Consider the following 22,999-nt stretch of genomic DNA (forward strand, 5'->3'; position numbering starts at 1 on the left):
AACCACATTGCTTACTATAATATGCCGTACAAGAAATAATATTGCAATTTTATCTGAAAAATTGAAACCCCTTCAAATTCTATATTCCTTCAATTTATCATATTGACAGTACTTACTTTTATAAAATTATAAAGTTAGTATTTTTTTATTGTTTTACATTTAATTGATTTACGTTTTATTAACAGATTACTTTTCTTATATCTTTTCTAATGTTTTTTTATTCGATATGTAGATTTGTTGTGACGCGATAAGTAAATTCACGTTTTCGTTTCATTTATTTACAAAATACGAAGTATACATACATAATATACGATATACAATATATATTTATATATATTATAGTCAATAATTTATTTACAATAATGCCGTTCGATTGCGATCATCGCCGATGTTTTGCTATATTGAATAATTCGATACTGTAAATTTGTAAAATTTTCTTCGCCTGCAATCGCGGCCGCGTCCCTTCAGGTTCTACATCAACGATACACATTCGTCGATTTTTTAAAGAATTGCAATTACAAAAAATTGTTGCTCTGTAAAAGACATTGTAGATTTGCAGCGCTGTCACATTGATTCTTATCTTTAATTTTGACATGAATAAATTTATTAAAATTTATTTTTAAATCTAAGATATTTTTAATTAGAAATCTTATGTAAGTATAATATTAAATTTATCATAAATCACTATTTATTAAGTGTTCAGTTATCGTAATGGCAACCAATATATACAACGTGCGAAATATAATATATCTGCCTTTATCGAAAGGATTATCAAGAAAAATTTATGAAAGAACCATTATACACATAAATAAGACTGTTATGTTTAGGATCGTACCGCTCGTATAGTTTATCATAAAAAAAAACTATGTACCTTCTCCCTTATATAATTATAAAAATTAATTAATTTAATATTTAGCTTGAAAGAAAACTAATCTATCTGGCGATTGACCGCAATCGAAGTGGATTGCGAAGGACTCGGAGGAGTCGAAGATCGGATCGAGATCTAACCAACGAAGGGGTAGGGCCCATAGGGCACCGGTGCCGGGTAGTAACCGGGATACGCCGGCACCGTCGGCTGCACCGGCACCGTGTTAGTGATATAGGTGGTGAGCTCGGTAGGAACGACCCTTGTGGAGAAGAGGGTGGTGTAGGCGGTCTTGGCGCCGAAGGTGAGCTTCAGTACCCGCGAGTCGGACACGGTGGCGAGGGTCTGGGTGACTATGGGCGCGCTTGTCACCGTGAATTGCTGCTGTTGCGGGAACAGCGGCAGCTGCGGTACCTGCGGAACCTGCGGGACCTGCGGCTGCAGCACCGGGCTCAGAGTGGACGTGCCGTATTCGTAGGATGTCCTGAAGCAGAGAAATGCAATCATAATGCATCACGGTAAAAAATATAAATGTAAGATAATGTAATAAATATAATAGAATATACTTGCAATGGATCGACGCATATAATATTAAACAAATTTTAAATATTAATATTTAATTATTTATTAAATTGCTCTTTAAATGTCCATTACTTAAAAAAAAAGGAAAATTCGCTTATTAAAAGTATTTGGATGAAGATACCGACCTAGGCACGGTGCCGACTGGCCTGGTCAGTGTCGAAAAGATGGTATTCCCCAAGTTCACCACGGGAATTACATGCGATTCGTATAGCGTCTCCAAGGTGACTACCGGTTTGGAGGTAGTGATAACCTGGGGTTGCGGCTGACCGAAATATTTCAGCAGAGCCAACTGTTGGGCCTGTTCCGGGGTCAGCTGAGGTTCGGCGTTGCTGCTGGTCGCGACGTCGCTCTTCGCCTTGGATGGCGACGCCGACTTGAAGATGTCTAGGTCGGCATCGGGGTCGTTGTTGGGCACCACTACCCTCTTAGGCACGTCCTCGTCATCGCTATCGTCGTCGCCGAAGTCGAGCTCGAGGTGCAGCTCGCTGCCGGCTTCGTCGAGCTTCGAGTTGAACTCGTTCAGCGTCTTGCTCGGAATGAACTGATAGATCTCCATCGGCGGTAACGTCTTCGTCGCTGTTACCACCCGGGCAATGTTGTACGTTTGCACCAGAGTCAACCGGGTGGTACTGTTGCCGGCGTAGATCACCGGCAACATATGCGTCTTTAGCAACGTCTGTGTCGTCGAGAACGTTTCCGTCAGCGTTTCCAACGGCGGCGTCGCCTGAGCAGCGTCCAGAGAGATCGCCGGAAGCGTCGCGACAGACGAGTCCAGCGGCAAAGTCGACTCGTAGGCAGCCCCGGTGTTCGCCAGGATATTCTCCGTGAGCGGTTCGGTGGGCGAGATCGAGCTGCTCGGTTCGGCCGTTGCGAAAGTTTTCTTGATGGTGGAGGTCACCGTGATGTAGCGGGTGTTTCGGAGTGTTCCTACCTGAAGAGAAAACGTCTTGGGTTATTAGATCGATAATTCAGTGATTAATTTAATTGTCCATCTAATTGGCAAATAGATAAATAGATATTAAAATAGAATCAAAAAAGCTGACCTGGAAAGCGTAGGGCGATTTGATAGTGGCAATCTCGAAGTATATATTATCGAGATCCGCCGCGGTGGAGATCTCCACGTTGAGCGTCTCCATCGGCAGGATCTGTTCTCCAGGATGCTGCTGATCCTGCATGCTGACGCTGGCCACATCCTCGCTCTCACTGGGGTCCAATTCGTCTTCCGTCAAGGACAGCTCCTTCCTCTGGGCAACATTGGCGCCACTAGATGAGGCAACGTTGATCGTCGCCGCCGTCGCTCTGCCTTGCTCGTCAAAGATCGGTCCGAGAGACGACTCCGCTGTACTCGGCTCGGTCGTTGACGTTCGGACATCTTCATCGTCCACCTGTTTGCGAATCATGATCCTCGGCTTCGGCGTGGTCTTGTACGACCAGCGACCTTGCGTCCTCGGTAGTTTCACCTTGGGCAGAAGACTGATCGGCGTCGACGATGGCTGGTCATTATTCTTCGACTTCGTCGATTGTTTCAAGGGTGAGATAGCGGACTGACTGTTCGGCCGGAAACTGCTGCGACGACGAGTGATGGGTGCCTCAGTGGTGGTGGTCGCAGGGCGATTTCTGAGAAGAAGAAGATTTAAGTCAAAAGAGAATCGCTTCGTATCAAATTATGTTTCCTATATTTATAAAAAAAAACGATAGCGCGATAAAATTAATTATTGTTTAACAAAACAAAAAAAGAGAGAGAAAAGATTATTATTAATCATTCACGAATTTATTCTCTTAATTGTGCCATTCCGTTAACGACACTCACTTATAATTTGGACGCGTCGTACTGGAGCGATTCTTTCCAATCCTCGTTTGCTGTGGTTCACTGTTATCATATTCATCGGCGATCTTGTTTCGGAATTTGGGCCTAGATGGATTATTGGGGGTCGGTCTTCGCGTCGTTCGCACCGGAATGCCTAATTCAAAAATTAATCAATGAATCTATTCCTCAAGAGATTTATAAGAAAAATTTTATATTATAAATTTTATTGAGAATGAAAAAAAATTGATAAAGAAGACTTTTATTTTTATTATAATTATCGTCCAATGTGACAATTAAAGTCATTGATTAAAATTTTTCACATAATTATTAAGCTCGCAATTGCACGTTACAAATTACATTATTTTGAAAGTAAAATAAACTAAAATTTTTGGAACTAATAACATAATTAAAACAAACGTGTAAAATCTTCTATTTCTAAAGATTAAAAAATTTCTGTATATTACAATAAGACAATTTTTTTATCACACATAGGACAGCTTTATAACTTACATACATAAGACACAAATACTTTTTGTACAAAATTCATTATATCATGTAATATACCAAATTTAGATTAAGCGAAAAAAGAATTTGGACATAAAATTTTCAAAATTTACAAAAATTTATCATGGAATACTCACCGGAGGATTCGTCGAAGAGGGCCTCTAAGGGCAGCGAAGACTCCTCCTGTTGCTGATAGGTCGGGGTGGGTTCCAGCTGAGGCTTGAGCTTACCGTGCTGAGGACCGATGGTCTTCAGGATGCGATTGGAGCTGGAGGGCCGAATCTTACCTTCAGCCACCGGCGCGAGCGGCGCCGTTAGGATTCTCGACGAGCTCTGCAGCACCTGGGCGTACTTGCCGTTGATGTAGGTCCCGATCACGCTGGTCTCGTGCACAGTAGTGAGCCCGTCCTTCACGATGGTACCGCCTAGCTTGGTCACCAGCCCGGTTGGGTTCTCCTTATCCCTTCGCGGGGTTGCGCGCGGCTTGTGAGGAGCCTTCGACGACGGTCGCAGATTGATCAGCTGCCAAAAACCAGGATTGTATTAAAAATGAATGCTACATCATTCTTATGGAGATTATGACGATAATTCTCTACAGTCTACAGTAAACATGCATAATATGATTATAATGGAATAATTTTCATTCTAAATTCAGTGCAAATTTTCAAATTTTTAATAACATTCGGGAGGAGGACTTAAATAAGTTGCACATTTAAAATTAATTTCTAATGGAATAGAGGGAGAGAAGAAGAGGGAAGAGAAGAGAGTACGTGATAAAAATCATAATAAAATATTAAAATAATATATATATGTAGAAAAATATAATAAAATAATAATTCGATTTGCAACAAGACGTTCGAGGCTCTGTGATGCTGGAAAATACCGCTGGAAAAGCGCGTGCGTCGCGCTCCGCGGGCGAAACCGATTTATCGGTGGGATCGGATCGGACTTTCACGCCGATCGTCATGGCCGAGGGACGGACGCGGGGGAGGCATCTAGAAAGGATCGGCTAGGAAATCGATTACGGCACGCGGAAAATTACACCGACGCGCGGTTATTCCGTATAATTTCGCGGCTTCGCGAAGTTATACGTGAAAGTCGCTCGTCGGGATGTAGTAGGTACGTTGCGCAATTTTACGGCGAAGCCGTGTATCGCTTCCGCACGCGACCTTCTCACCTCGCTGACCGGATGACCCATTTTTCCGTCGGCTAAAACGCGATCGGAACTCGTTTATATATATATCGACGACGACGTTCGTACGTTAGCGACGCGATCCGGTTTGGCGGCGGCAATTAGCGGTATCGAAACCAGATTCTCAATTTTCATTTCTCGCAGCTCCGGCTCACGCGCGCCGAAGATCAATGTCGCTTTTATAAACTGGATATCTGACTTTCCTACCTCTGCGACTGATCTAGCGTGGAAAGTTAATCGCGGATCTTGCAAGTGCGAAATTGTTGGCTGGATTCCGAAAGAGCTCAATGCCACACTTCTGACAAATTAGATCATATTTTACTTTCTCTCTACGTATATATAAGACTGAACAGAATTATAAAAGGTAAGATACAAAAGAAGTAATTTGTCTCCCGATTTTTTTTGAAAGTAAGATATTCATTCGGCTGAAGAGTCAGCGAGGACAAATTTCGGGGAGTAGCATTGGATTTATAAAAATGAACTTATAAAAGTGCAAATTACTACCACTGATTAAAATGTCATTCTGTCGTTAAAATGTCAAAATATCAATTTAGAGATAGAAATATTATATCTTTAGAAATATTATTTTAACGTACATCGTATAATTTGGAATATTACGTGTTTAAATATGTGATTTTCTCCACTTATTTCACTGCAGAGAAAGCAGATCCGGCAGTCAGTTGGTCTAGTTAGAAAATATTAAAAGGAGGCCAGGAAGGCATTAAAAAGGCGTAAAACGTAATTGTTAGGTATAGCAATTCTACAACACAGTACAAAATTAAATAACGTGTAAAGTTACATATTCTGACGTTCCACGAACGAGGAAACCAATAACTCATGGCATTTACGTAGCATTTGATTTATTTTCGTGGTTTCAATCGTTTCTCTGATCCACATTTTACATACCTTGTACGTCTCGTCGATCACTTCCGTCGGTTGCTTTGAGAGAAAATCGTATTCCGGTTCGGCGAGATTGTTCTTCACGCCTGGAGTTTCATCTTTGGCACGTACTTGAACAACCGATGACAATACGGGTGTCTTCGTCTGTTTACTTAGTTCCTAAGGAATCATGCTAAATGATTACGCCGCCTTCTCTCAATACACAATGTTTTATAAGTTATTATAATAATTTAATTTCTAAAAAATCAAACCGTAATGCACATCATTTATATATATTATCACGAACAGAATTTGAAACATTTAATTATTGTATGTTATATATGTCAAAGTTATTTTACGAAGGTCTCTTACATATTAAAAGACTAAGGACATTTATAAAAAAAAGTCGACCTCAATTAAAGTAGTCGATGAAATTATGTGTTGACGTAATATATAATGGCAGGACATCCTGCATAGCGTCATCCCGTTCTTACCTGGCTCTTCGTTGGTTTCGGCGCGGCGTTCTCGGACAGATTCACCACGTTCTGCTCGACCACGGAATTCACAACGATCTTTGTGCCCTTTATCTGCTTCTTCGTCTCGCCGCCCTGATCCTCGGCCTTGTGGGTCTTGCTGGGCTGGATGTCGGGGACATTTTTCTTCGGCTGCTGCTCCGTCGTCGGCTTCGTGTAAATCGCCGGCGTGGAGGACGTGATCTTCTTCCCGATGCCTCCTTCTGAAAAGAAACGCCGCATTTGCATACCTGACGAGAATAAAGATCGCGATTCCACGGAGGCCGAATGGGAAAACGAAACTAAAAGAGCACACCCTGACGGCCAACACCCGCGCCGAAGGCCTCACCAAATTTTTTATCCTTTAGGAAGAAAGGCACCAAAATATGTGGAAATCTCTTCCCTCGACTCTTAGTTTTATGTGCGTCAACCGTATTATTTCTTATTTTAATCCCCTATCACATTAAAATCGCATTCTTATATTTTAATTTCTTTCATAAGTGTGAATTATATTATTCTCGATTATTTTATTTTATTAATTGTACCGGTCAACGTATTATTTTATTCCATTTGGTGATTAAACTAATATTAATTTTTGATTGCAGCTTTCTCACGTAATATAATAAGTGTAATTAATTATATGTATAATAAAGTATAAATGATTATAATCGTTTTCTGTTACATTTTCAGGTTCTATATCTTCATTTGAAGATAAGGAAGCAAATGAAAACATGCAACTTCGTGCTGAGTGGATGGTTTAAAAAGTCAAGGAGAGAGAGAAGATGACAAAAGAGTCATGACGAGTGAACAATGCGCATGATATATACGCGGACCCGGACAGCGACATGCTAAAGAGATTGGTCCCCGACGCCCCTCGCCAAGGCCCACCTTGAATAAACAGTACTCCTCAAAGTCTCAAGGCCTTATCCTCACTCGTAACACGAAGGATCAGGTCTCGTGAACGAGCACGGCGTAACAAAGAGGTGTCGATCGCGCTTAGAAAGTAATTTCTGGCACAATTCAAAATCGCATGACACCTCATGGCTACGAATACCAATTGCGAATCTTCTGCTTCGCCGATTGCGACAGAGCTCTCGGTATTGGTTTCTCAGCAAACTCGCTCTTTGGAACTTTTCGATAGTTCTTCACATTCTTACAGTAGCTAAGCAAGACGCATTTTACGTGTCGGATGATTATAACAAGTCGCACTTTAAAAGAAAACGAAATTTGATAACACAATCATCACATTGACAATTTCGGCAGGCAGATTTAATTAATTAATTTTACTTCAAATTAAAATTATGATTTTACAATTTTTACTTTTAACAATTTTGAACATGTTTACTTATAATATTTTTATAATTTTATTAATTATTATTACAATAGTAGTATCACTGTATTTCAAATTTTACGAATCTGATATAATTATCCGAGTGTAATTAACAAGTAAAATTTTGCAGACGTTACCTGGAGGAGCGCTCTGAGGGCTGAAGACCATCACCGTGTTGCCGATCGTCGTGGTGAAGTCCAAAAAGCCGTAGACGGTCTGGGTGACGAAGTCATTATTTGTAGCTGCTGGTTCGATCGCTGCGGCTGCGTCCTCCGGGTAGCTCTTGTAAACTTGCGCGGCGGACACTGCAACTGCAGGAAATGCTCTCACAAAAATCTGTTTTACTTTACAACCCGCTCGACGATCGATTATAAAAATAGGTATTACACGTATAAACGCGTTGTACAATTCGTGAACGAATTATACTATACTTTTATAGTATACGAAGTGTACTATAAAATAATTTGGAAAGATATAAAGCGATCGGTCCTTTCCTATCGAGCAATATTAATGCAATTTTATCCGATTTTATCTTATCTATAACGTTCATAGCGGTCCGAGGAAATTAGTGAAAAATTGATAGGAAAAGAAGACGTTATCCTTTCTGGCCGATTTTGGTCGGCAACTTTCTGCTCGCGACGCGGTCGATCGGAGGATTTCCGGCAGGCCTTGAAACGAGAAGCGCTTCGCTCAAAATTTTGCATTTATCAGCGATGACGTCATTACACTCACCATACGCTAGAGCCGCAACAAACACGAAGTATCTCGATGTCATTGCGCTCAATCTGCTCTCATCCTATATACGCGAACACACGAATCTCGCGGAATCTGAAAGAAGTAAATGAGGGAAAAAGAAGCATGAGAAAAAAATTGTTTTCACAACCAGTGTGACAGTCCGATGTCCTTAGTGTACATAACGTATATAACAGCCAATTAGCCATTATAACAGTCTTACTTTCTCGCGTCGTGTACACGATAAAAATATTATCACATCACCGAAATGGAAATGAATGGGAATATAGACAAATATTCTTGCAAAACACCGCGAAGATACACGTGTAATTCAATTATTTATATTAATTACTTATAATTGTATCTCATGTTGTTTTACGATTCGACAGAACAAAATAATTTGCGAGTTACACATTTATCGTATACTTTGATACGGAATAATATTTTCTTTACGATCATGGGAGAATCGAGCGGTAATTCTCAGACAATTACGCAATTATTGCAGTCGCACGTGCAATCGGCCACTCATAATCATCTCTTGGGACGGGATAAAAACTGCAGCGTTACATCAGCCGCGTAAATATGACGTATTACCGCCGTTATTTTGCAAAGCACCGTTACTTCTCCTCTCCCTTTAACAATCAACGGTTATGTAAAAATACCGGCGGATTCTGCTTTATTAGAAATAACGTCCTGTCGATTATCTTCGCGCGCGCTTCTCTCATGGAGATTACAAATCATTAATCTCCTACTCGAGAGATTGTCCTCGGATTTACGCATTCCTGTCTCTTTGCGGAAGAGAAATATTTCAATAGACAGCGGCATCGACGCGCATTTCTTTGCGGATTTAATAAAAACCTGTTCGATTGTTATTACAACATATTATTTTCCTCTTTAACAAATGTTTCTTTCTGCCTAATTGAAATTTGAATAAACTTCAAATATTTCACTCTCAATTTTTTATCCTAATAAATAAGACATTTTAATAACGGCCTAATATATTTCCTGCTTTTAATATCCCTCGATATTTTTATTCGCTCAACATATTCCTTTACGGAAGATAAGAGTTCCGTTCACGTAAAACATTGACATTGCCAGTCGAATTTTAATTTCGCCGGCCAGCGAAACGGATAAAAGAAGCGGGGGCGATTTCGCGATCGCGTGAGGCAATCGAGCATGTCGCAAGTTAAAAAAATTTCCTTCTCGCCCGATCGCTATCTGCTCGAGCATGAGCATTGTGAGGCATGAGCTCCGTTCGGAAAACATCCTGTGTGAGGCAAACGCAAGACAGCGGCGCTAACACAATCGCGGCGCGGAAAGTGCGCGCCCGTGCCCGCGCCCGACGAAATCGTTACGTAACGCGCAACCGCCGCCGCCTAATAATCGTTCTACCCCGAAACAATGCTAAGTCGTGCCTCCGGGAAAAGAAGGCACGACTGGAATCTGATTTCGAATCCGGGGGGCGGGAGGGGGCCGGATCGACGCCTCGGCGGTGCCGAAAAGCGCGGCGCGGCGCGCGCTTTTCCCATTCTTGTCGTGTGCCGTTACAAAGTGCTCCGTTACATCGCTGATTGCTATACGGGGTGTCCCGGACGTTTCTCTATGCCACAGCAACCTTGAACAACGCTGTCGAAGAGAAGACGTCGTTTCTACCTTTCCAATCATGGTACTCTCGCAATTGAGCCTAGAATGAAGATCGTAATTCGAGGCAATTGAGTCTCGAATCGAGAGATCCGTTCGAAACCGGCCGATTTTGTCATCGACTTCCTTCCATCGGAGACCTTTCGTTCTTAATTCTTGATTACCCGCTGTATAATTTGCATGTTCTAACTTTTTTTCAATTATTCATTTTACGTGTGTCTTTCATGCGAGAACCCTCTCGACGGTCACTTTCGCTGCTTTCCTTTTCGTACACCCGAAGCGAAATATTACTTCCGTCGCAGGAGTCTCTCGCGGAGGAATGGTCTTTCAATCCGACAGTTTTTCCCGGAGACCCAGAATCGCAATTGGAGGGAATCGGAGTAGCGCAGCATCGCGGAATCGCGAGATCGCTCCTTTCACCCGTGTTCTCTCACGACCGCGGCGCGGATTGAGCTCGCGGCAAGCTGTAATAACGGCTCCAGCTGAAACTGAAAAGCGCGAGCATAACGCTTCTATCGCGAGAACTGTTTCTGATGATGGGGTACGTGTGGGTTCGCGCATTATTCTCGCGAGGTAAATACGGCGAGAATTCGCGAACCGTACGCAACTTATCGAATGGAGAACCTATATCCCACACTGTAAAAGAGATCAACATTAATTTATCGATCGTCAACGGTATCTTTATGTGAAATAATTGAAAGTATAGAAAAGATGCTTCTGCGTTTAAGGCTGCGGTCCACTTGACGCTACAAATGCTTCGAAGCATTCCTCTTCTCTTTTCTTTCAATGAAGAAAGAAGGAGAAGAAGAACGCTCCAAAGCATTTGTAGCGTCAAGTGGACCGCAGCCTATAAGTAATGATTAAAGATGTAACGATGCAGAGCGTTTATATAATAATTAATATTTTAATATCTCTCTCGTATTATATTTTCTATATTATATAATTTTATGTAATTAAATATATTGTACCTTTATGTTTTTCCGTCCTTTCGTTAATAAAATCTTCGTAGATTCGTACGTGTTACGTGAATGAAAATAGCGGAGGCTGAGACAAACCACTGCCGAAAATATAATCACCGCGAGTATTCAAGGTGCGAGGGGCAACGACGACGAGTCATTCTCCAACTCGCGCGAAGGTAAAAGAGGAGTGGCCCTATACTCTCTCGCTCTATTCTGCTCTATCGTATACACGCGCGTACGTGCGCGGCATGTGTAATGACCTGTAAAAAAAGAAATACCATGCTGCAACGCGGTTATAAATCTCGGTCGAGCACTCGGAGTGAACCCTTTCCCATAGCGCGCGACTCTTTCTTGTGATCGAGATGTGTTTTCTTGCGGAAAGAATCGCGAAATGTACAATGCAATATTCCAGTGACGCGCGAAGAGAAGAAACCTTCACTAATCTAATGATTCACGGTTTAAAAATAATTTATACTTCACTCCGTAGGAATTGAACTCTCTCTTTCTCTCTCTCTCCGCTGTTGTACTTTTTTAACGTGTAATTATATAACGTCTCGTTAAATTCTGATTTAATTTATCAAATTAATTCAGATGATAAATTACACGTGAATGGTGGACTGTCTAAAACAGAGCAGTCAAAAGATTGAGGAAACGGAAATATAAATATCGTCGAGTTTCTCATTGTCGCGAGGCCCCCATCTTCGTGAAAATTAGTAGCCGAACGTCGCGACGCATTAAAGACCAACAGATTTATTATGTCCGTGAGCGAAAATTTCGTGGTCAAGAGTAACGATCTGGGCGAAAGCCCCGTCTCGAAATATGTTAAAAACCGGTCATCAACAGCACGTTCGTCCTCTCGATCGCTCAAGATCATGGTCAGCCCGAGGCTCCCCATCGGCCGGGCCTCGGGAACCAACTGCCTACGCATTCCTACAGTTATGTTTTCGGCACTTTCCCTTCGCGCGGATGCGAAACCGCGAATGATGCTCTCGACGCGATTTTTCGTCTCCCTGAACTTAACATTTCCTTAATCCGGAAATGAAAAATGCTTGTTTGCCTAAACAGTTGTTTTTTAGTTAAATGGATAATAAACATACATCGATCGTTAATGGTATACCTTTCAAAATAAATGACATTTCTTTTTCTTCGATAGAAGATCGATAATAAAGAGTCTGATGCAAAGATGTAAATTGTAATTTGCATTTAGAATAGTTCTCGCCAAAATAAATAATGTACATGATTCGATCACTTGAAATAAGTGATGAATATGATAATAAGTTGACCCAAATGGTGTATTCATTAAGGCAACATAGATTCTACTCGTTATTTATTCGTTATTACTATTGTGCCCACATTCGACGCTAAATTCGTGATACCATCAGAGAACATATAAAACTGAAACTCCAGAATGGAAACTTTTTACCGTTGACATATCACTTTGTGTTGATTCGTCGTGGTATATACCTACGAGCAATTCGTTTCGCTTTCGAAAGGCTCCACGTTTCTCACTCGGCTGACGTATGTTAATCAGTTTTCCTCCCAGTTATTTCTCCCCTTTTGGACACGTCACTCTCGCTGTCGCTGAGCGATAATATATCGAAAGCGGCGTGAGAAGATGATCCGAAAACGCAATAAATCAGACGGGGCAACTTAGCATAAGTAACAGCGTTGAAAAACGTTAGCATATTCGTTAGCATCTCCAGAACGTCGCGCGAAATTACATCCGCATACTTGCTCGTACTTCGCTTGAACCGACGTGGCGGCTGTGAAGCTCGCAGAGGCAAATTTGTGTTTTTTCTATCACTTTATTTCAGAGATAAGCGAAGTAAGAGTGATAAAATAAATTATGGAAGACCGAAGATGTCCGTTCTTGTTTGCCATAAGTAGGATCGATTAGAAGTAGATAAAATTCATGATTGAGACGAGCGAGAGAGAGAAAGGTTTCCTCTTCCACGAGGCGATTAAATCCCCGTGAACGGCAATTTTTTAAATATAAATTTACATGCGTCTGATGAAATCTATTTGCACACGCGTCTTCCAAGCGAGACGATCTTACAATTAGACAAATCTAATCACGATCCAGCGGTCGGGCGGATTCTGAGAATTCTCGGGAAAACACTTTCCCATGCGTGCGGCTCTTTCTTCTTCTTCGTCCTCATCTTTCAGCTGGAAAAGGTTAAATCTCCCCGAGAGAGGCGAGAGAGAATCCTCGTTCGCGTTGCCTCACCATCGTCGCTCATTTCCCAGGAATCAAACGCCGTCGGCATTAATCTGTCGCCGTTTATTCTCTTGAAACTTGAAATATCGCCGAGCTTCTTTGTCACGTAACGTTTCCGCGTCCCCCCCCAGTCTCGTCCGCTTCCGGATTTTCCTTCGCTTCGGAAACGAGATAGTCATCGGTCGCGCGATAATTCGTCGACGAAGTGAGATTGGAATTAAAATAGAGAAACGGAGAGCTGGTTTCATTGTCCGCGCATCTTCGAATCGCGACAAATGGCGAACGTTGACTCCGACTCCCTCGCCTTCCCGGGGAGGATCATGGCCGTTCACGAGGTTTCGCTGGTTTTGTTACGGCGATTTTTTCTCACTTTTGTCCCGAGGACGACTATTTTTAATTGAACGTCCTGCGTCGCGCGACTGTCCGCCACCGGGCACCAGTATAGTCGAGATGTAAAGAAGGTCCCTCGAAGATTCACGGTCTTTCGGCGGCTGCTAATTCATCACTTCTTAATTTATTCCTCACGGTCCGTCCGCCTATTAGTTTCTTAATCCCTCCTTAAGGATCACCTTGAAGCTCAATGAATAATGTGTTTCAGCAAAATAAAAGTGAAACATACTTCGAACTATCGATTAAATTAATTACAGTGGAACAAAATTGAATTATAATATAATTAAATTAATGACAATGGAATGGCTCAATGACGCAACGTTCAAAACGATCGTTTTCAAGATCGGAGATGTCGATTATATTATATGAGCGACTGTATTAAACGCCAGCGAATTAAAATATTGCGCGTGTGGCATCATTTGCGAATAAATATTATTAAATCGGCATCGTTACTCGAAACGAGAAGACATTAAAAACTTGCGGCGGGATAACAGAGAGCGGTGACGTAAATTTTAATATCCTCTTGCCTACGAATCGTTCGATATCCTCTGCGGAGATTGTCGGAGTTTACCGCAAAACCGCGTCGGATTGGAACCCCGTCGTTAGGCAGTCGCGCTTGCGAAATCCGCGAGAATCGCTCGCAATGCTCGCTCGCTCGTGCGAACGACGAGGAAAAGGAAGGAGAACGCGCGCATAATCTGTGGGGACTACGTTCTTAAATCGCGACTCCCTCGCGCGCATCGGACTTGCAAAATGAGGACGGGTTTATTTTCACGGATGACAAAGTGGCCAAACGCAGTTTGCGACGCGGTATATGCGACTTCGCGCCTCTCGTTTCGATTATTTGTTCGCGATTTGGCAACGGAAGGATTAACCGGCCACATGCCTCGTTTGCTCGTGGAATTTTGCAACGCGACACCCTTTAATTCAGGCTTCAAGGGAAACGACTCTTCCCGCGCGATAAGAATATGATAATTTTTCCGAGAACGTAAAATTGATTTACGATCAATGAGAGAGTACGTTCCGTATATTCCGATAGTTTATACGAAACTTATTATTAATTTATCAGCGAGATATCCCGCGAACGTCGGACGACAGAAAGAAAGAAAAATGCTTGCTGAGATAGTCGGACGCGATTTAGCAACATGTGTAAATTTCTCTGTCGTTTATGGCAAACGGCGGTTGCTGACTATTCCTTAATTGCTTCCTGATCGCGGCCGATCGACCCAGATTCCGATTTCTTTCCCCAGTTCGCGGATCTAGGTGGATCTAAGTGACGATACGCGCGGCAAGATCGAGTCGGAAGCGGAAGCCCCCGCGATTTCACTCGGAAGCCCTCAGCGCGCGCGCGCGCACGTGCGCGCGTGGTGTTCCGCGTGTTTTATTTTAACTTTCCACCGGCGCAAGTGCACACGTAATGCAACTGAATTAAGGGGGCATAAAAATGCACCCGTTCCCGCGAGAGCATCGTGTTGAAAACGCGCAAGCTGCCAGCACGTAATTACGCTTACCGCGCAACGATCGAGTCTCGTTCGAGACGAAAGAGCGTTGTAAATAGAGAAGTAACGAATTGTAAAATTGCGGGGTTTCCATCGAACATAAAACAAGATATAGAATCGTAAATTGCGCGATCGAATTAAATGTCACTCAATCTGATTGTGAGATAAAATTGATAGATCTAGAATTATAAATGATATCTCTTTAGCTTTCTCCTTTCCTTTTGTTATAAAAAACTTAATATATAAATCAATTAGAAATATGACTCTAAACTGGTAAATTCTAGGCCTCCTTTAGGTTTACACAACTTAAAAATAAACAAAATTACGTAAGTTACATAAGCATGCAATAAAGCAGCAGTAAAATTAATAATGAATTCAGTTGGATGCACTATAGTGCGCACTGGTGCCTTTTAAAACCGTTGTATACTGATGCAATCTCTAATCTTAAAGTAAAATGCAAATATCGCGACTGATAAAATACCTAATACATATTTATCAAGTAGAACAATAAAAAATATTGAGGATTTCGTGATTTAACCCGTTTATATTAAACACTTTACGTTAATTTGTGTACGACGGCTTTAATGTGCACCAGTGCGCACTAGTGCGTCCAACCGAATTCGCTAGAAGAAAAGGTGGTAAGACTTATGACAGTTATGACGAACGGTGATCCAAACAAGATCAAGCTTCGATTAGATCCGACTTCATCCGTTCTAATTAAAAAGGAAAAAAATCCGCGCGACGTTCAGGGTCAATGGGCGATTGCGACAGTTCCTCCGTTCCGTAATTACGCCCTTCGCGGTAATCACACGGTTCGCATTATCGCACAGGACTGCGTGTCAGATCGAGGCTGCGGTAAAAGTGTATCGAGGCATATATGCGTGCAAAAACGGGAGCAGTGAACGTGTGCCCTCGCAAAGCCACGCCGCGCGCCGTCACGCGCGTAAAGGACCCCGCATGTAAGATCACGAGCGCGGGCGACATGCCGCACGTGTCGGAACAGAAATACCCGCCGCGGACCGGGCCTGGCCGCACGTGACCGGGAACCTCGCTTAGAAAGCAAAGCTTAAAGTTTCTCAGGAATGTCCGTTTAGCAATCGCTCCCCATCGCCGGCCCCCTAATGGAAACGATCACCGTGATCAAGCTGCTCGGCGCGCCGAAAGAATGACGTCGGAAAGCGACCGCGAGTCCGAGTCTCGCAAACTTTTTTGTAACGCGTCGAGATTCGCAGACGGAAGCGAGTGAACTGTAAAAATTGGATTGAAAATTAATGCGTCAAGATAATCTAGAGTGAAAAATATATAAGATTTAACCCTTAAACGCGCAATTTTTCAGAGCATCGTGAGTATTTTTTAAATAACAACTGCTTAAGAAATCCAAAAAAAAATATTACCTCTCAAGGGAAGGGCAGGAGAGCTTTTCCATCCAGAAAGGAAAATAGATCGGAAAGGCCAGAGAAGGTCCTTTAGAGATGTGCAAAACAGGGCGTTTTCAGTTCAAACTTCATAAGAGAGAGAGTACACGGAACGTCGTTTTGCATTTATGCAAAGCTGCGTACTTAACGATTAAAGAGTCCACTTCTCGTCGGAGTTATAATTGCGAACGGAGTTATACATTTGGATTTAATCGAAATTTGTTTTGCTCGGAAGCGACAGCTCAAAATCGGAAGTCTTGCCACTTTCTTCTTAAATCTCACGTCACTTTTATACATCTATGATTGCATCTGTAAATAATAATTTATATCAGTTGTTTGTCATGTTTAGAAATAATTTTTCTTGTATACAAGAAAAAGAAAATATGTATGGACATATTTTGTACATATTTAAAAAAAATGTTTCCCGAGCGTTACGATTCTGAAAGCTAGAGCAGTGCCTTCGAGGTTCGCTTATCAGATTTGAGTGAAAGTGACTTTGTTCATAAATATGCTAATCGAGATGGTGTGACTCCCGCTTTTTCGCGCATATACCGCGAAATCAGGTGTACCGCGCACGTAATGTAACGCAACGTAATATAAGCGATATCCCAATTACGACCAGGAGAGTAACTCGGCGCAAGGATGCCGTAGGGAACGTATAGACGGTGCAAACGGTTGTACACTTTCACTTGAATCTCGCTCAGCTTTACAGCTAACAAGATATAGACGGTGTCCACTGTCTTCCTCGTCGAGGTCACATCTCGATTATGCAAGGCGATAGTCAAGCGCGATACTATACTATCCAGGTAGCACGTGACGGACGTGATGGATCATACATGTTTTCTATTACCTACATGTTTCCTAAACGTATCTAGTGTTTTATAACTGTGTATAGAAAATATATAAGAAACCATCATGTGTTATTTGGGAATGCGTCAAGCGAGTGGCAGTAACAGCTTCAACAGAGCTGAGAGGATTATTAAATATATATCTTAATTATTTTTAATTATTATCCTAATTATTAATTATCTTTCTCAACAATTAACAACAAACAATGATAATTAATAATTGGACAATTTATTAATGAACATTCTTCAATAAACATTGCTCAATGTGTATTTTCTTTAAGAACAAAGCCCCCTTTTTAAATGTCTCGAGTCCTAAAGAATTAACGAATGTCGTGGATGCGACGTGCATAATGATATAAAATATATTGTCGTGTAATTAAAGCATATAATCTTAAAGCAGTTCGTGACATGGTCTCTCTTTCTCGAGTAGCCAGTCGATCCGTCTCGTATTTTGAATTAAAGGTCAAAAGTGACTCGCTCAAAAATCTCACTTCGGTAGCAAGCTTTGTTTGTTGCATCTCGGCCGTCTCGGATGCGACTAAATTCCCATCAGGCGTATCGTGAGACGAGGATGACATTCACTAGTCCGTTTACGGCGCGCGCGATCGTTCGTAAGAAATATTTCTGCGATCCACGCGTGTGCCCCGCACAATATCCGCCGCCGGTCCTCTTTTTGCCGGCAAACTTTAATCCGGGGGCCATATTTTAGAAATGTCACTTTGTTTAATGTTGTTTTTACCCATAAAACGGGGAACTCTTGATAAATCCTTCCGCCTGTTGCTGTGTATTGGGTCTTCTTTTTTTTCTACGGATTCCAGATAAATTGAGTCACGATTATAATATTAGAAATTCATCAGAGCGACTGTCGCGATAATAAAGTTTTAACATAATTTAATAAAAATTCTGAATTATGTACATATAGGATATCGAAATTTATGAGACTACGAATTTTTTAGACATCAAGAAATGAAACAAATTATCGTGTATTATTCTCTCGCTAATCGCTTTTTTAATTTGAATTAATTTTTTTATTATTAATAAATGAGAATTTTTTAAAAGATTTTTTTTTATTATTTTGAACGGACGTTTCAGAGTTCTTAAAGAAAAAGTGGATCGAAACACTCGCCTTAAAAGTCCGATCTCTTCTAGCGTCGAAAGTTCGCGACAGAATTAAGTTCGATTTGGTGTCCTTCTTCGCTTCTCTAGTTGGAAAATTTCGTCGCATCATCTTCTCCTACAAATTAAGCGTAGATACGGACGAATACTCTCTCGCGCGCTTTCTCTCGTATTCAGCTTACATGAAAGTGACACGATTCTTTATTCATCAGTTGCCTTGATAGTCGCGCGTAACTCGAACATCTTTCGCGAGCCAAAGAATGGGATCTGTGTACGCGGGACATGCGCACGTGTATTCCGAAAAGTATTTTAAATTTATTTTTTGGGTAAAATTTCTGCCAGATTCCGATTAACAAAAAGAAACGCGAATCGAAGCCCAATGTCCTTGAGATTCAAATTTCGCAAGACTCGCTTCGGTCTAATTGATCATTTCCGGATTACATTTCCTGGGTGTGAAATTTAAATCAATCTTAGTCCACAATTTCGCATTTGAAACTGGTGTCGCTTTTCAATTCCGCTTAATAAATAATGCGAATTGTTTCAAGCGCCTCTCAACGCCTCCGCGAGATATTCGCCTTGAAGCTGCTTCCATTAACAATTGAATTTAATTGATTACCTGCCTCTTCTTACAAACACGATTAAAAAGAAGCGCAGAATCATCTAAGTGCCAATATTAACTTTTAACTGATATTAGTAGAAACAATAAAACTACTTTATTTTAGATTTATCAGATTTAAAAAACAGCGATAAAAATATTTTCATATATAAATTAGATTGATTAAAAATTTTGTAGGCTTGAAAGTCTAAAAAATTATAGACCGAAACTCTGTACAGGAAGAGAACGTAAATAAAATAATTTACGTAATTAAGATAATTTAAGATTCTCTTGTGCAATATAGAAAAATATATATGTATGTATAAAGAAGATATTATTAAACTCTCTTATTATAAAGTTTAAATATAATTATTGCTTCATATATATATCTTGAGCTAAAAATACGAATAAATATATAAATGTTGAATGACACAGGCACAGAGACGTGATAGAGAGTTATCCCGCCACGCGACACGGGGGGTTTGACAGGAATAACGGAGTGGAACGTCCGTCTATTCTTTACGTACCGGATCGCGCGAAACGCAATTATCCCGTGCTTGATTTGGAGATGCTCAACACGCTGACAACTCGCGGTGCACGGCACTCGGCATGCCAGCTCTCAGCTCACCTCGGACTGACTGCACGGGCCCCGGGACCGTGTTGCGGGGGCCCGGCACGATTGCAGCTTGCTTTCACTTGGCGAGTACCGCAAACGATACCGCCGCGCGGATCGCCGATCGCTGATAAAGACACGGATTCGATTCGGCTTAACGTCGCGCCGAGTACTCGGAGTGCTTCGCGTGGAGTCCATCAAGATTTCATAGTATTCCGTTACGCTACGATTGATATCACATATACATGTATTGTGTACAATGACATTAAAATATTTCACAAACTTGATATTTCCTTAGTACTGAATTTCTCATTTTTGTGATACTCCGAGATACTTGAACATTGATACCAAAATAATCCGTGTAATTAATTTTAGATGTTATATGTTACACAATTCTTGTACATCGAAATGTTACACATATGATATTACTGCATATTATGGCAGTAGTATTACACAATTATTGCAATAATTTGTATAAAAAAATAGTTTTATTTTTTTATGTCGAAACGTGTGACAAACTATGTTTTAATGCAAAATATACAGCTTATTAATAAAAACAATTATACGGTTCTCTCTAAATCTGTTACATCTATCGTATTTAATAAGTAGATGCACGTTTACCTTAGCAGCCGTCTCGGACAGCCTTTCAAATCCAAACAAATTGTTCCAAGTACAGGCATATGTAGTATTAATAAAATAAACAATTTATATATAAAATAACTTACTGCGCAATTATTGTAAGAAAGATTTCAAAGATAAGGTATGTAAACAATTAGAAAATCCTTCAGCACGAGTAATCGTCCTCCTCTTCGGTGGGAACGTCTTCCCGATGCTGTTTTGGATTCCATCGACGCCAGAGTACTTCCCTCACAGTGAATTCGGAAAGTATTTCGGGACTAGTTTCGCTGATATCCCGAGGTACCGACGACGGCCATAAAACTTGCGCCAAAAGTATTTCCTATTATTCGCGAACAAAACAAATTATTTATTCCGCATTGAATTAGAATGTAAACGGTTCTCTCTAAATCCGTTACGTCTATCGTATTTAATAAGTTGATGCACGTTTACCTTAGCAGCCGTCTCGGACAGCCTTTCAAATCCAAATAAATTGTTCCAAGTCATAGATCGCGAGGACATGGTAGGATCTACAACTAAAGAGTCCGCGTCTGCTACTTCTATTATAACGATGTAAGATGCATGATAAAAAGGTGGTCCCTCTTTATAAAGCACTGAAACATTTACGAGTATTTCAGATAAAATATTAACAATATAAAAATAAATTTAAAAGGATAACGATGTAAGAGTAAAAGTAATGAATACTAACAAAATTCGCCACCGTATTTTATACCGGGCTTGACCACCCAACCTTTGCTCCTGTAATAATGATAAACTACATATTTCTGTAAAAAGTCTGGCTTCTCCTTGCAAAAGTACAGCCATGCTCTGTTGATATCCAGCAGACTACCGTCGAAGTGGATCACTTGCAGGCAACCTAATCCAAAAAGGAGAAAAAAGGTCTCTTCGAATGTGAGATGCAGGGCCTCTCGAACGGGGAAACCCTCGTTCTCGATTCTCGGTTTAATATTTTTCAAATAATTCTCGGTGTCCGAGTCGCTATCTGGCAACACCAAGAGTTTTCCATGCTGATTGTCATCCTCGTTCATGCAGTCGCTTTTGAAGTCGTAACAATTCAATTTCCACGGTTCTTCTTCTTCTTTTTTCTCTTCGGAATTGTTTTTGTCATCGTGAGTGTTTGGTGAACCTTCAGCATTATCATATTTATCCGGGTCCCTATTGATAATTACGCATATATCGTCCTCCTCCGCGGAATCTAGAGTGACTTCATCGATCTCGATATTCTTCGCGTTCGTCTCATTTCTTTGCTTACTCCCGTTTTCGATAGAATTGGAAGGAATCTCGACGACGTCGCCAATGTTCTCTTCATAGGAGATGTTTCCTCCCTCGCATTGAGCGGTTGCTTTAGCATCTAGAATTACATATAACATTTTCACTGAATTTTAATAAACTCTTTCCAAGAAATATTTTGATAAACTTTCACTATTCTTTTTACATTTCAATTACAATGTTAATTGAATGTTTCAATTTTATAAGATGCTATCTTCGTTCATTAATACTTTGTAGCGAGATACATGGAATGTGTTTTTATCACACACCTTTGTAATCGGTAGCGTTCAATTCTTTGACTTCCTCGAGCCATTTTTGTCTGCAAAGCCACTGTCTGTTTCGAACAACCGGCGGTGCCCCGTACCTTGCTTTGCCAAACGATGGATAACTGCGCGACAACGACCCCTTGCCAAAAAACCCCTACAGACAGAGATATTCATTCTGTTGTTCGTAGGAAAGGTTACGCCGATCAAAAATTTATCTTTACCATTGAATGCACCGCAGTCATCTCTTCAGGTTCAACTATACACGATCCTACATCTGTGAGATGCGCCGTGTACACTGGCCATTCCTGCGTTTCGTTCAGTGGGATGGGAAATGGCAATTGTGGCCTCAATCTCGTCCTTTTCTTCTTCGGTTCTCGCAGATTCATGTTTCAACTACAAGCGGATAATAATGTAAGGTTTTGGGAAACAAATTGTTACATTCAAATATTTTGTAAGATATCCACTAGGATCAGTCACAGCGTTATTTAATGGTCTTTAACATTAAAAATTAATAAAGCTACCCAACAGCTCACAGTTCAGGTATAATATCAGGTATAATATCAGAAACATATAACTATAAATTTCAGAATTCAAATCAAGACTGTAATCCAGATTTTATGGTTAAAAAACTAAATAAATTTCAACGCTAAACAATGGCTTTTCCTTTTATGTAAGATATGTAAATTTTCTCTTTACGTAAGGGAAATAACAATTAACTTTATATAAGAGAGATATAATAATTAATTTTATATAAGAGAGAGAAATTTAACAATAACCTGTGAAAATAGAAATTATCAGCTCCTTTACGCAAAAATTATTTTGTGTGACATTCCAAGCATATATTTTAAACAGTAAGCAACGAGAAAAATATATTTTCACGCTTACACTATCAATTTATTATCAATTATCCGAAAATATTTACCTTTTCGAATGACTGATGACTAGATTATAAATTAGATCAGAAACACAGGCTTGCCAAACTACAGGTCTGTTCTGTAACAAAAAGTTGAGTTGTGTGGGACAAACCTAACGTAAAAAGGCCACGTTATTGCGTGCGACGAGCCCGATTTGTCGCGAGTTGTGCGGATTCATCGTCCCTGCTCTGGGCTCTGGATTCTATGATGAGAGTGC

General features: G+C 40.9%; 2 protein-coding genes across 3 annotated transcripts; both read right to left on the reverse strand.

Moving 5' to 3' along the window:
- Positions 1–210: 210 nt before the first annotated feature.
- On the reverse strand, positions 211–20,116 carry LOC112467769 (proteoglycan 4). The gene is made up of 10 exons (XM_025036564.1): positions 19,612–20,116; positions 8,404–8,499; positions 7,809–7,982; positions 6,324–6,565; positions 5,857–6,009; positions 3,896–4,280; positions 3,258–3,408; positions 2,491–3,064; positions 1,573–2,378; positions 211–1,349 (listed from the first exon to the last, which is right to left on the reverse strand). The coding sequence occupies exons 2-10, from the start codon at positions 8,444–8,446 to the stop codon at positions 1,004–1,006; spliced, it is 2,874 nt and encodes a 957-aa protein (XP_024892332.1). The 5' UTR covers positions 8,447–8,499; positions 19,612–20,116; the 3' UTR covers positions 211–1,003.
- Positions 20,117–20,208: 92 nt separating this feature from the next.
- On the reverse strand, positions 20,209–22,981 carry LOC112467771 (tRNA-splicing endonuclease subunit Sen2). Of its 2 annotated transcripts, none has more exons than XM_025036567.1 (6): positions 22,895–22,981; positions 22,090–22,261; positions 21,872–22,022; positions 21,022–21,684; positions 20,766–20,926; positions 20,209–20,655 (listed from the first exon to the last, which is right to left on the reverse strand). In XM_025036567.1, the coding sequence occupies exons 2-6, from the start codon at positions 22,252–22,254 to the stop codon at positions 20,482–20,484; spliced, it is 1,314 nt and encodes a 437-aa protein (XP_024892335.1). In that variant the 5' UTR covers positions 22,255–22,261; positions 22,895–22,981; the 3' UTR covers positions 20,209–20,481. The 2 variants fall into 2 exon arrangements, with proteins under 2 accessions (XP_024892335.1, XP_024892334.1); XM_025036566.1 differs by lacking the exon at positions 22,895–22,981 and adding an exon at positions 22,791–22,879.
- Between the last annotated feature and the right edge of the window lie 18 nt (positions 22,982–22,999).

The sequence above is a fragment of the Temnothorax curvispinosus genome, unplaced genomic scaffold (assembly GCF_003070985.1).
Source record: "Temnothorax curvispinosus isolate PA1 unplaced genomic scaffold, ASM307098v1 QBEX01017816.1, whole genome shotgun sequence".
Taxonomy (NCBI): Eukaryota; Metazoa; Arthropoda; class Insecta; order Hymenoptera; family Formicidae; genus Temnothorax; species Temnothorax curvispinosus.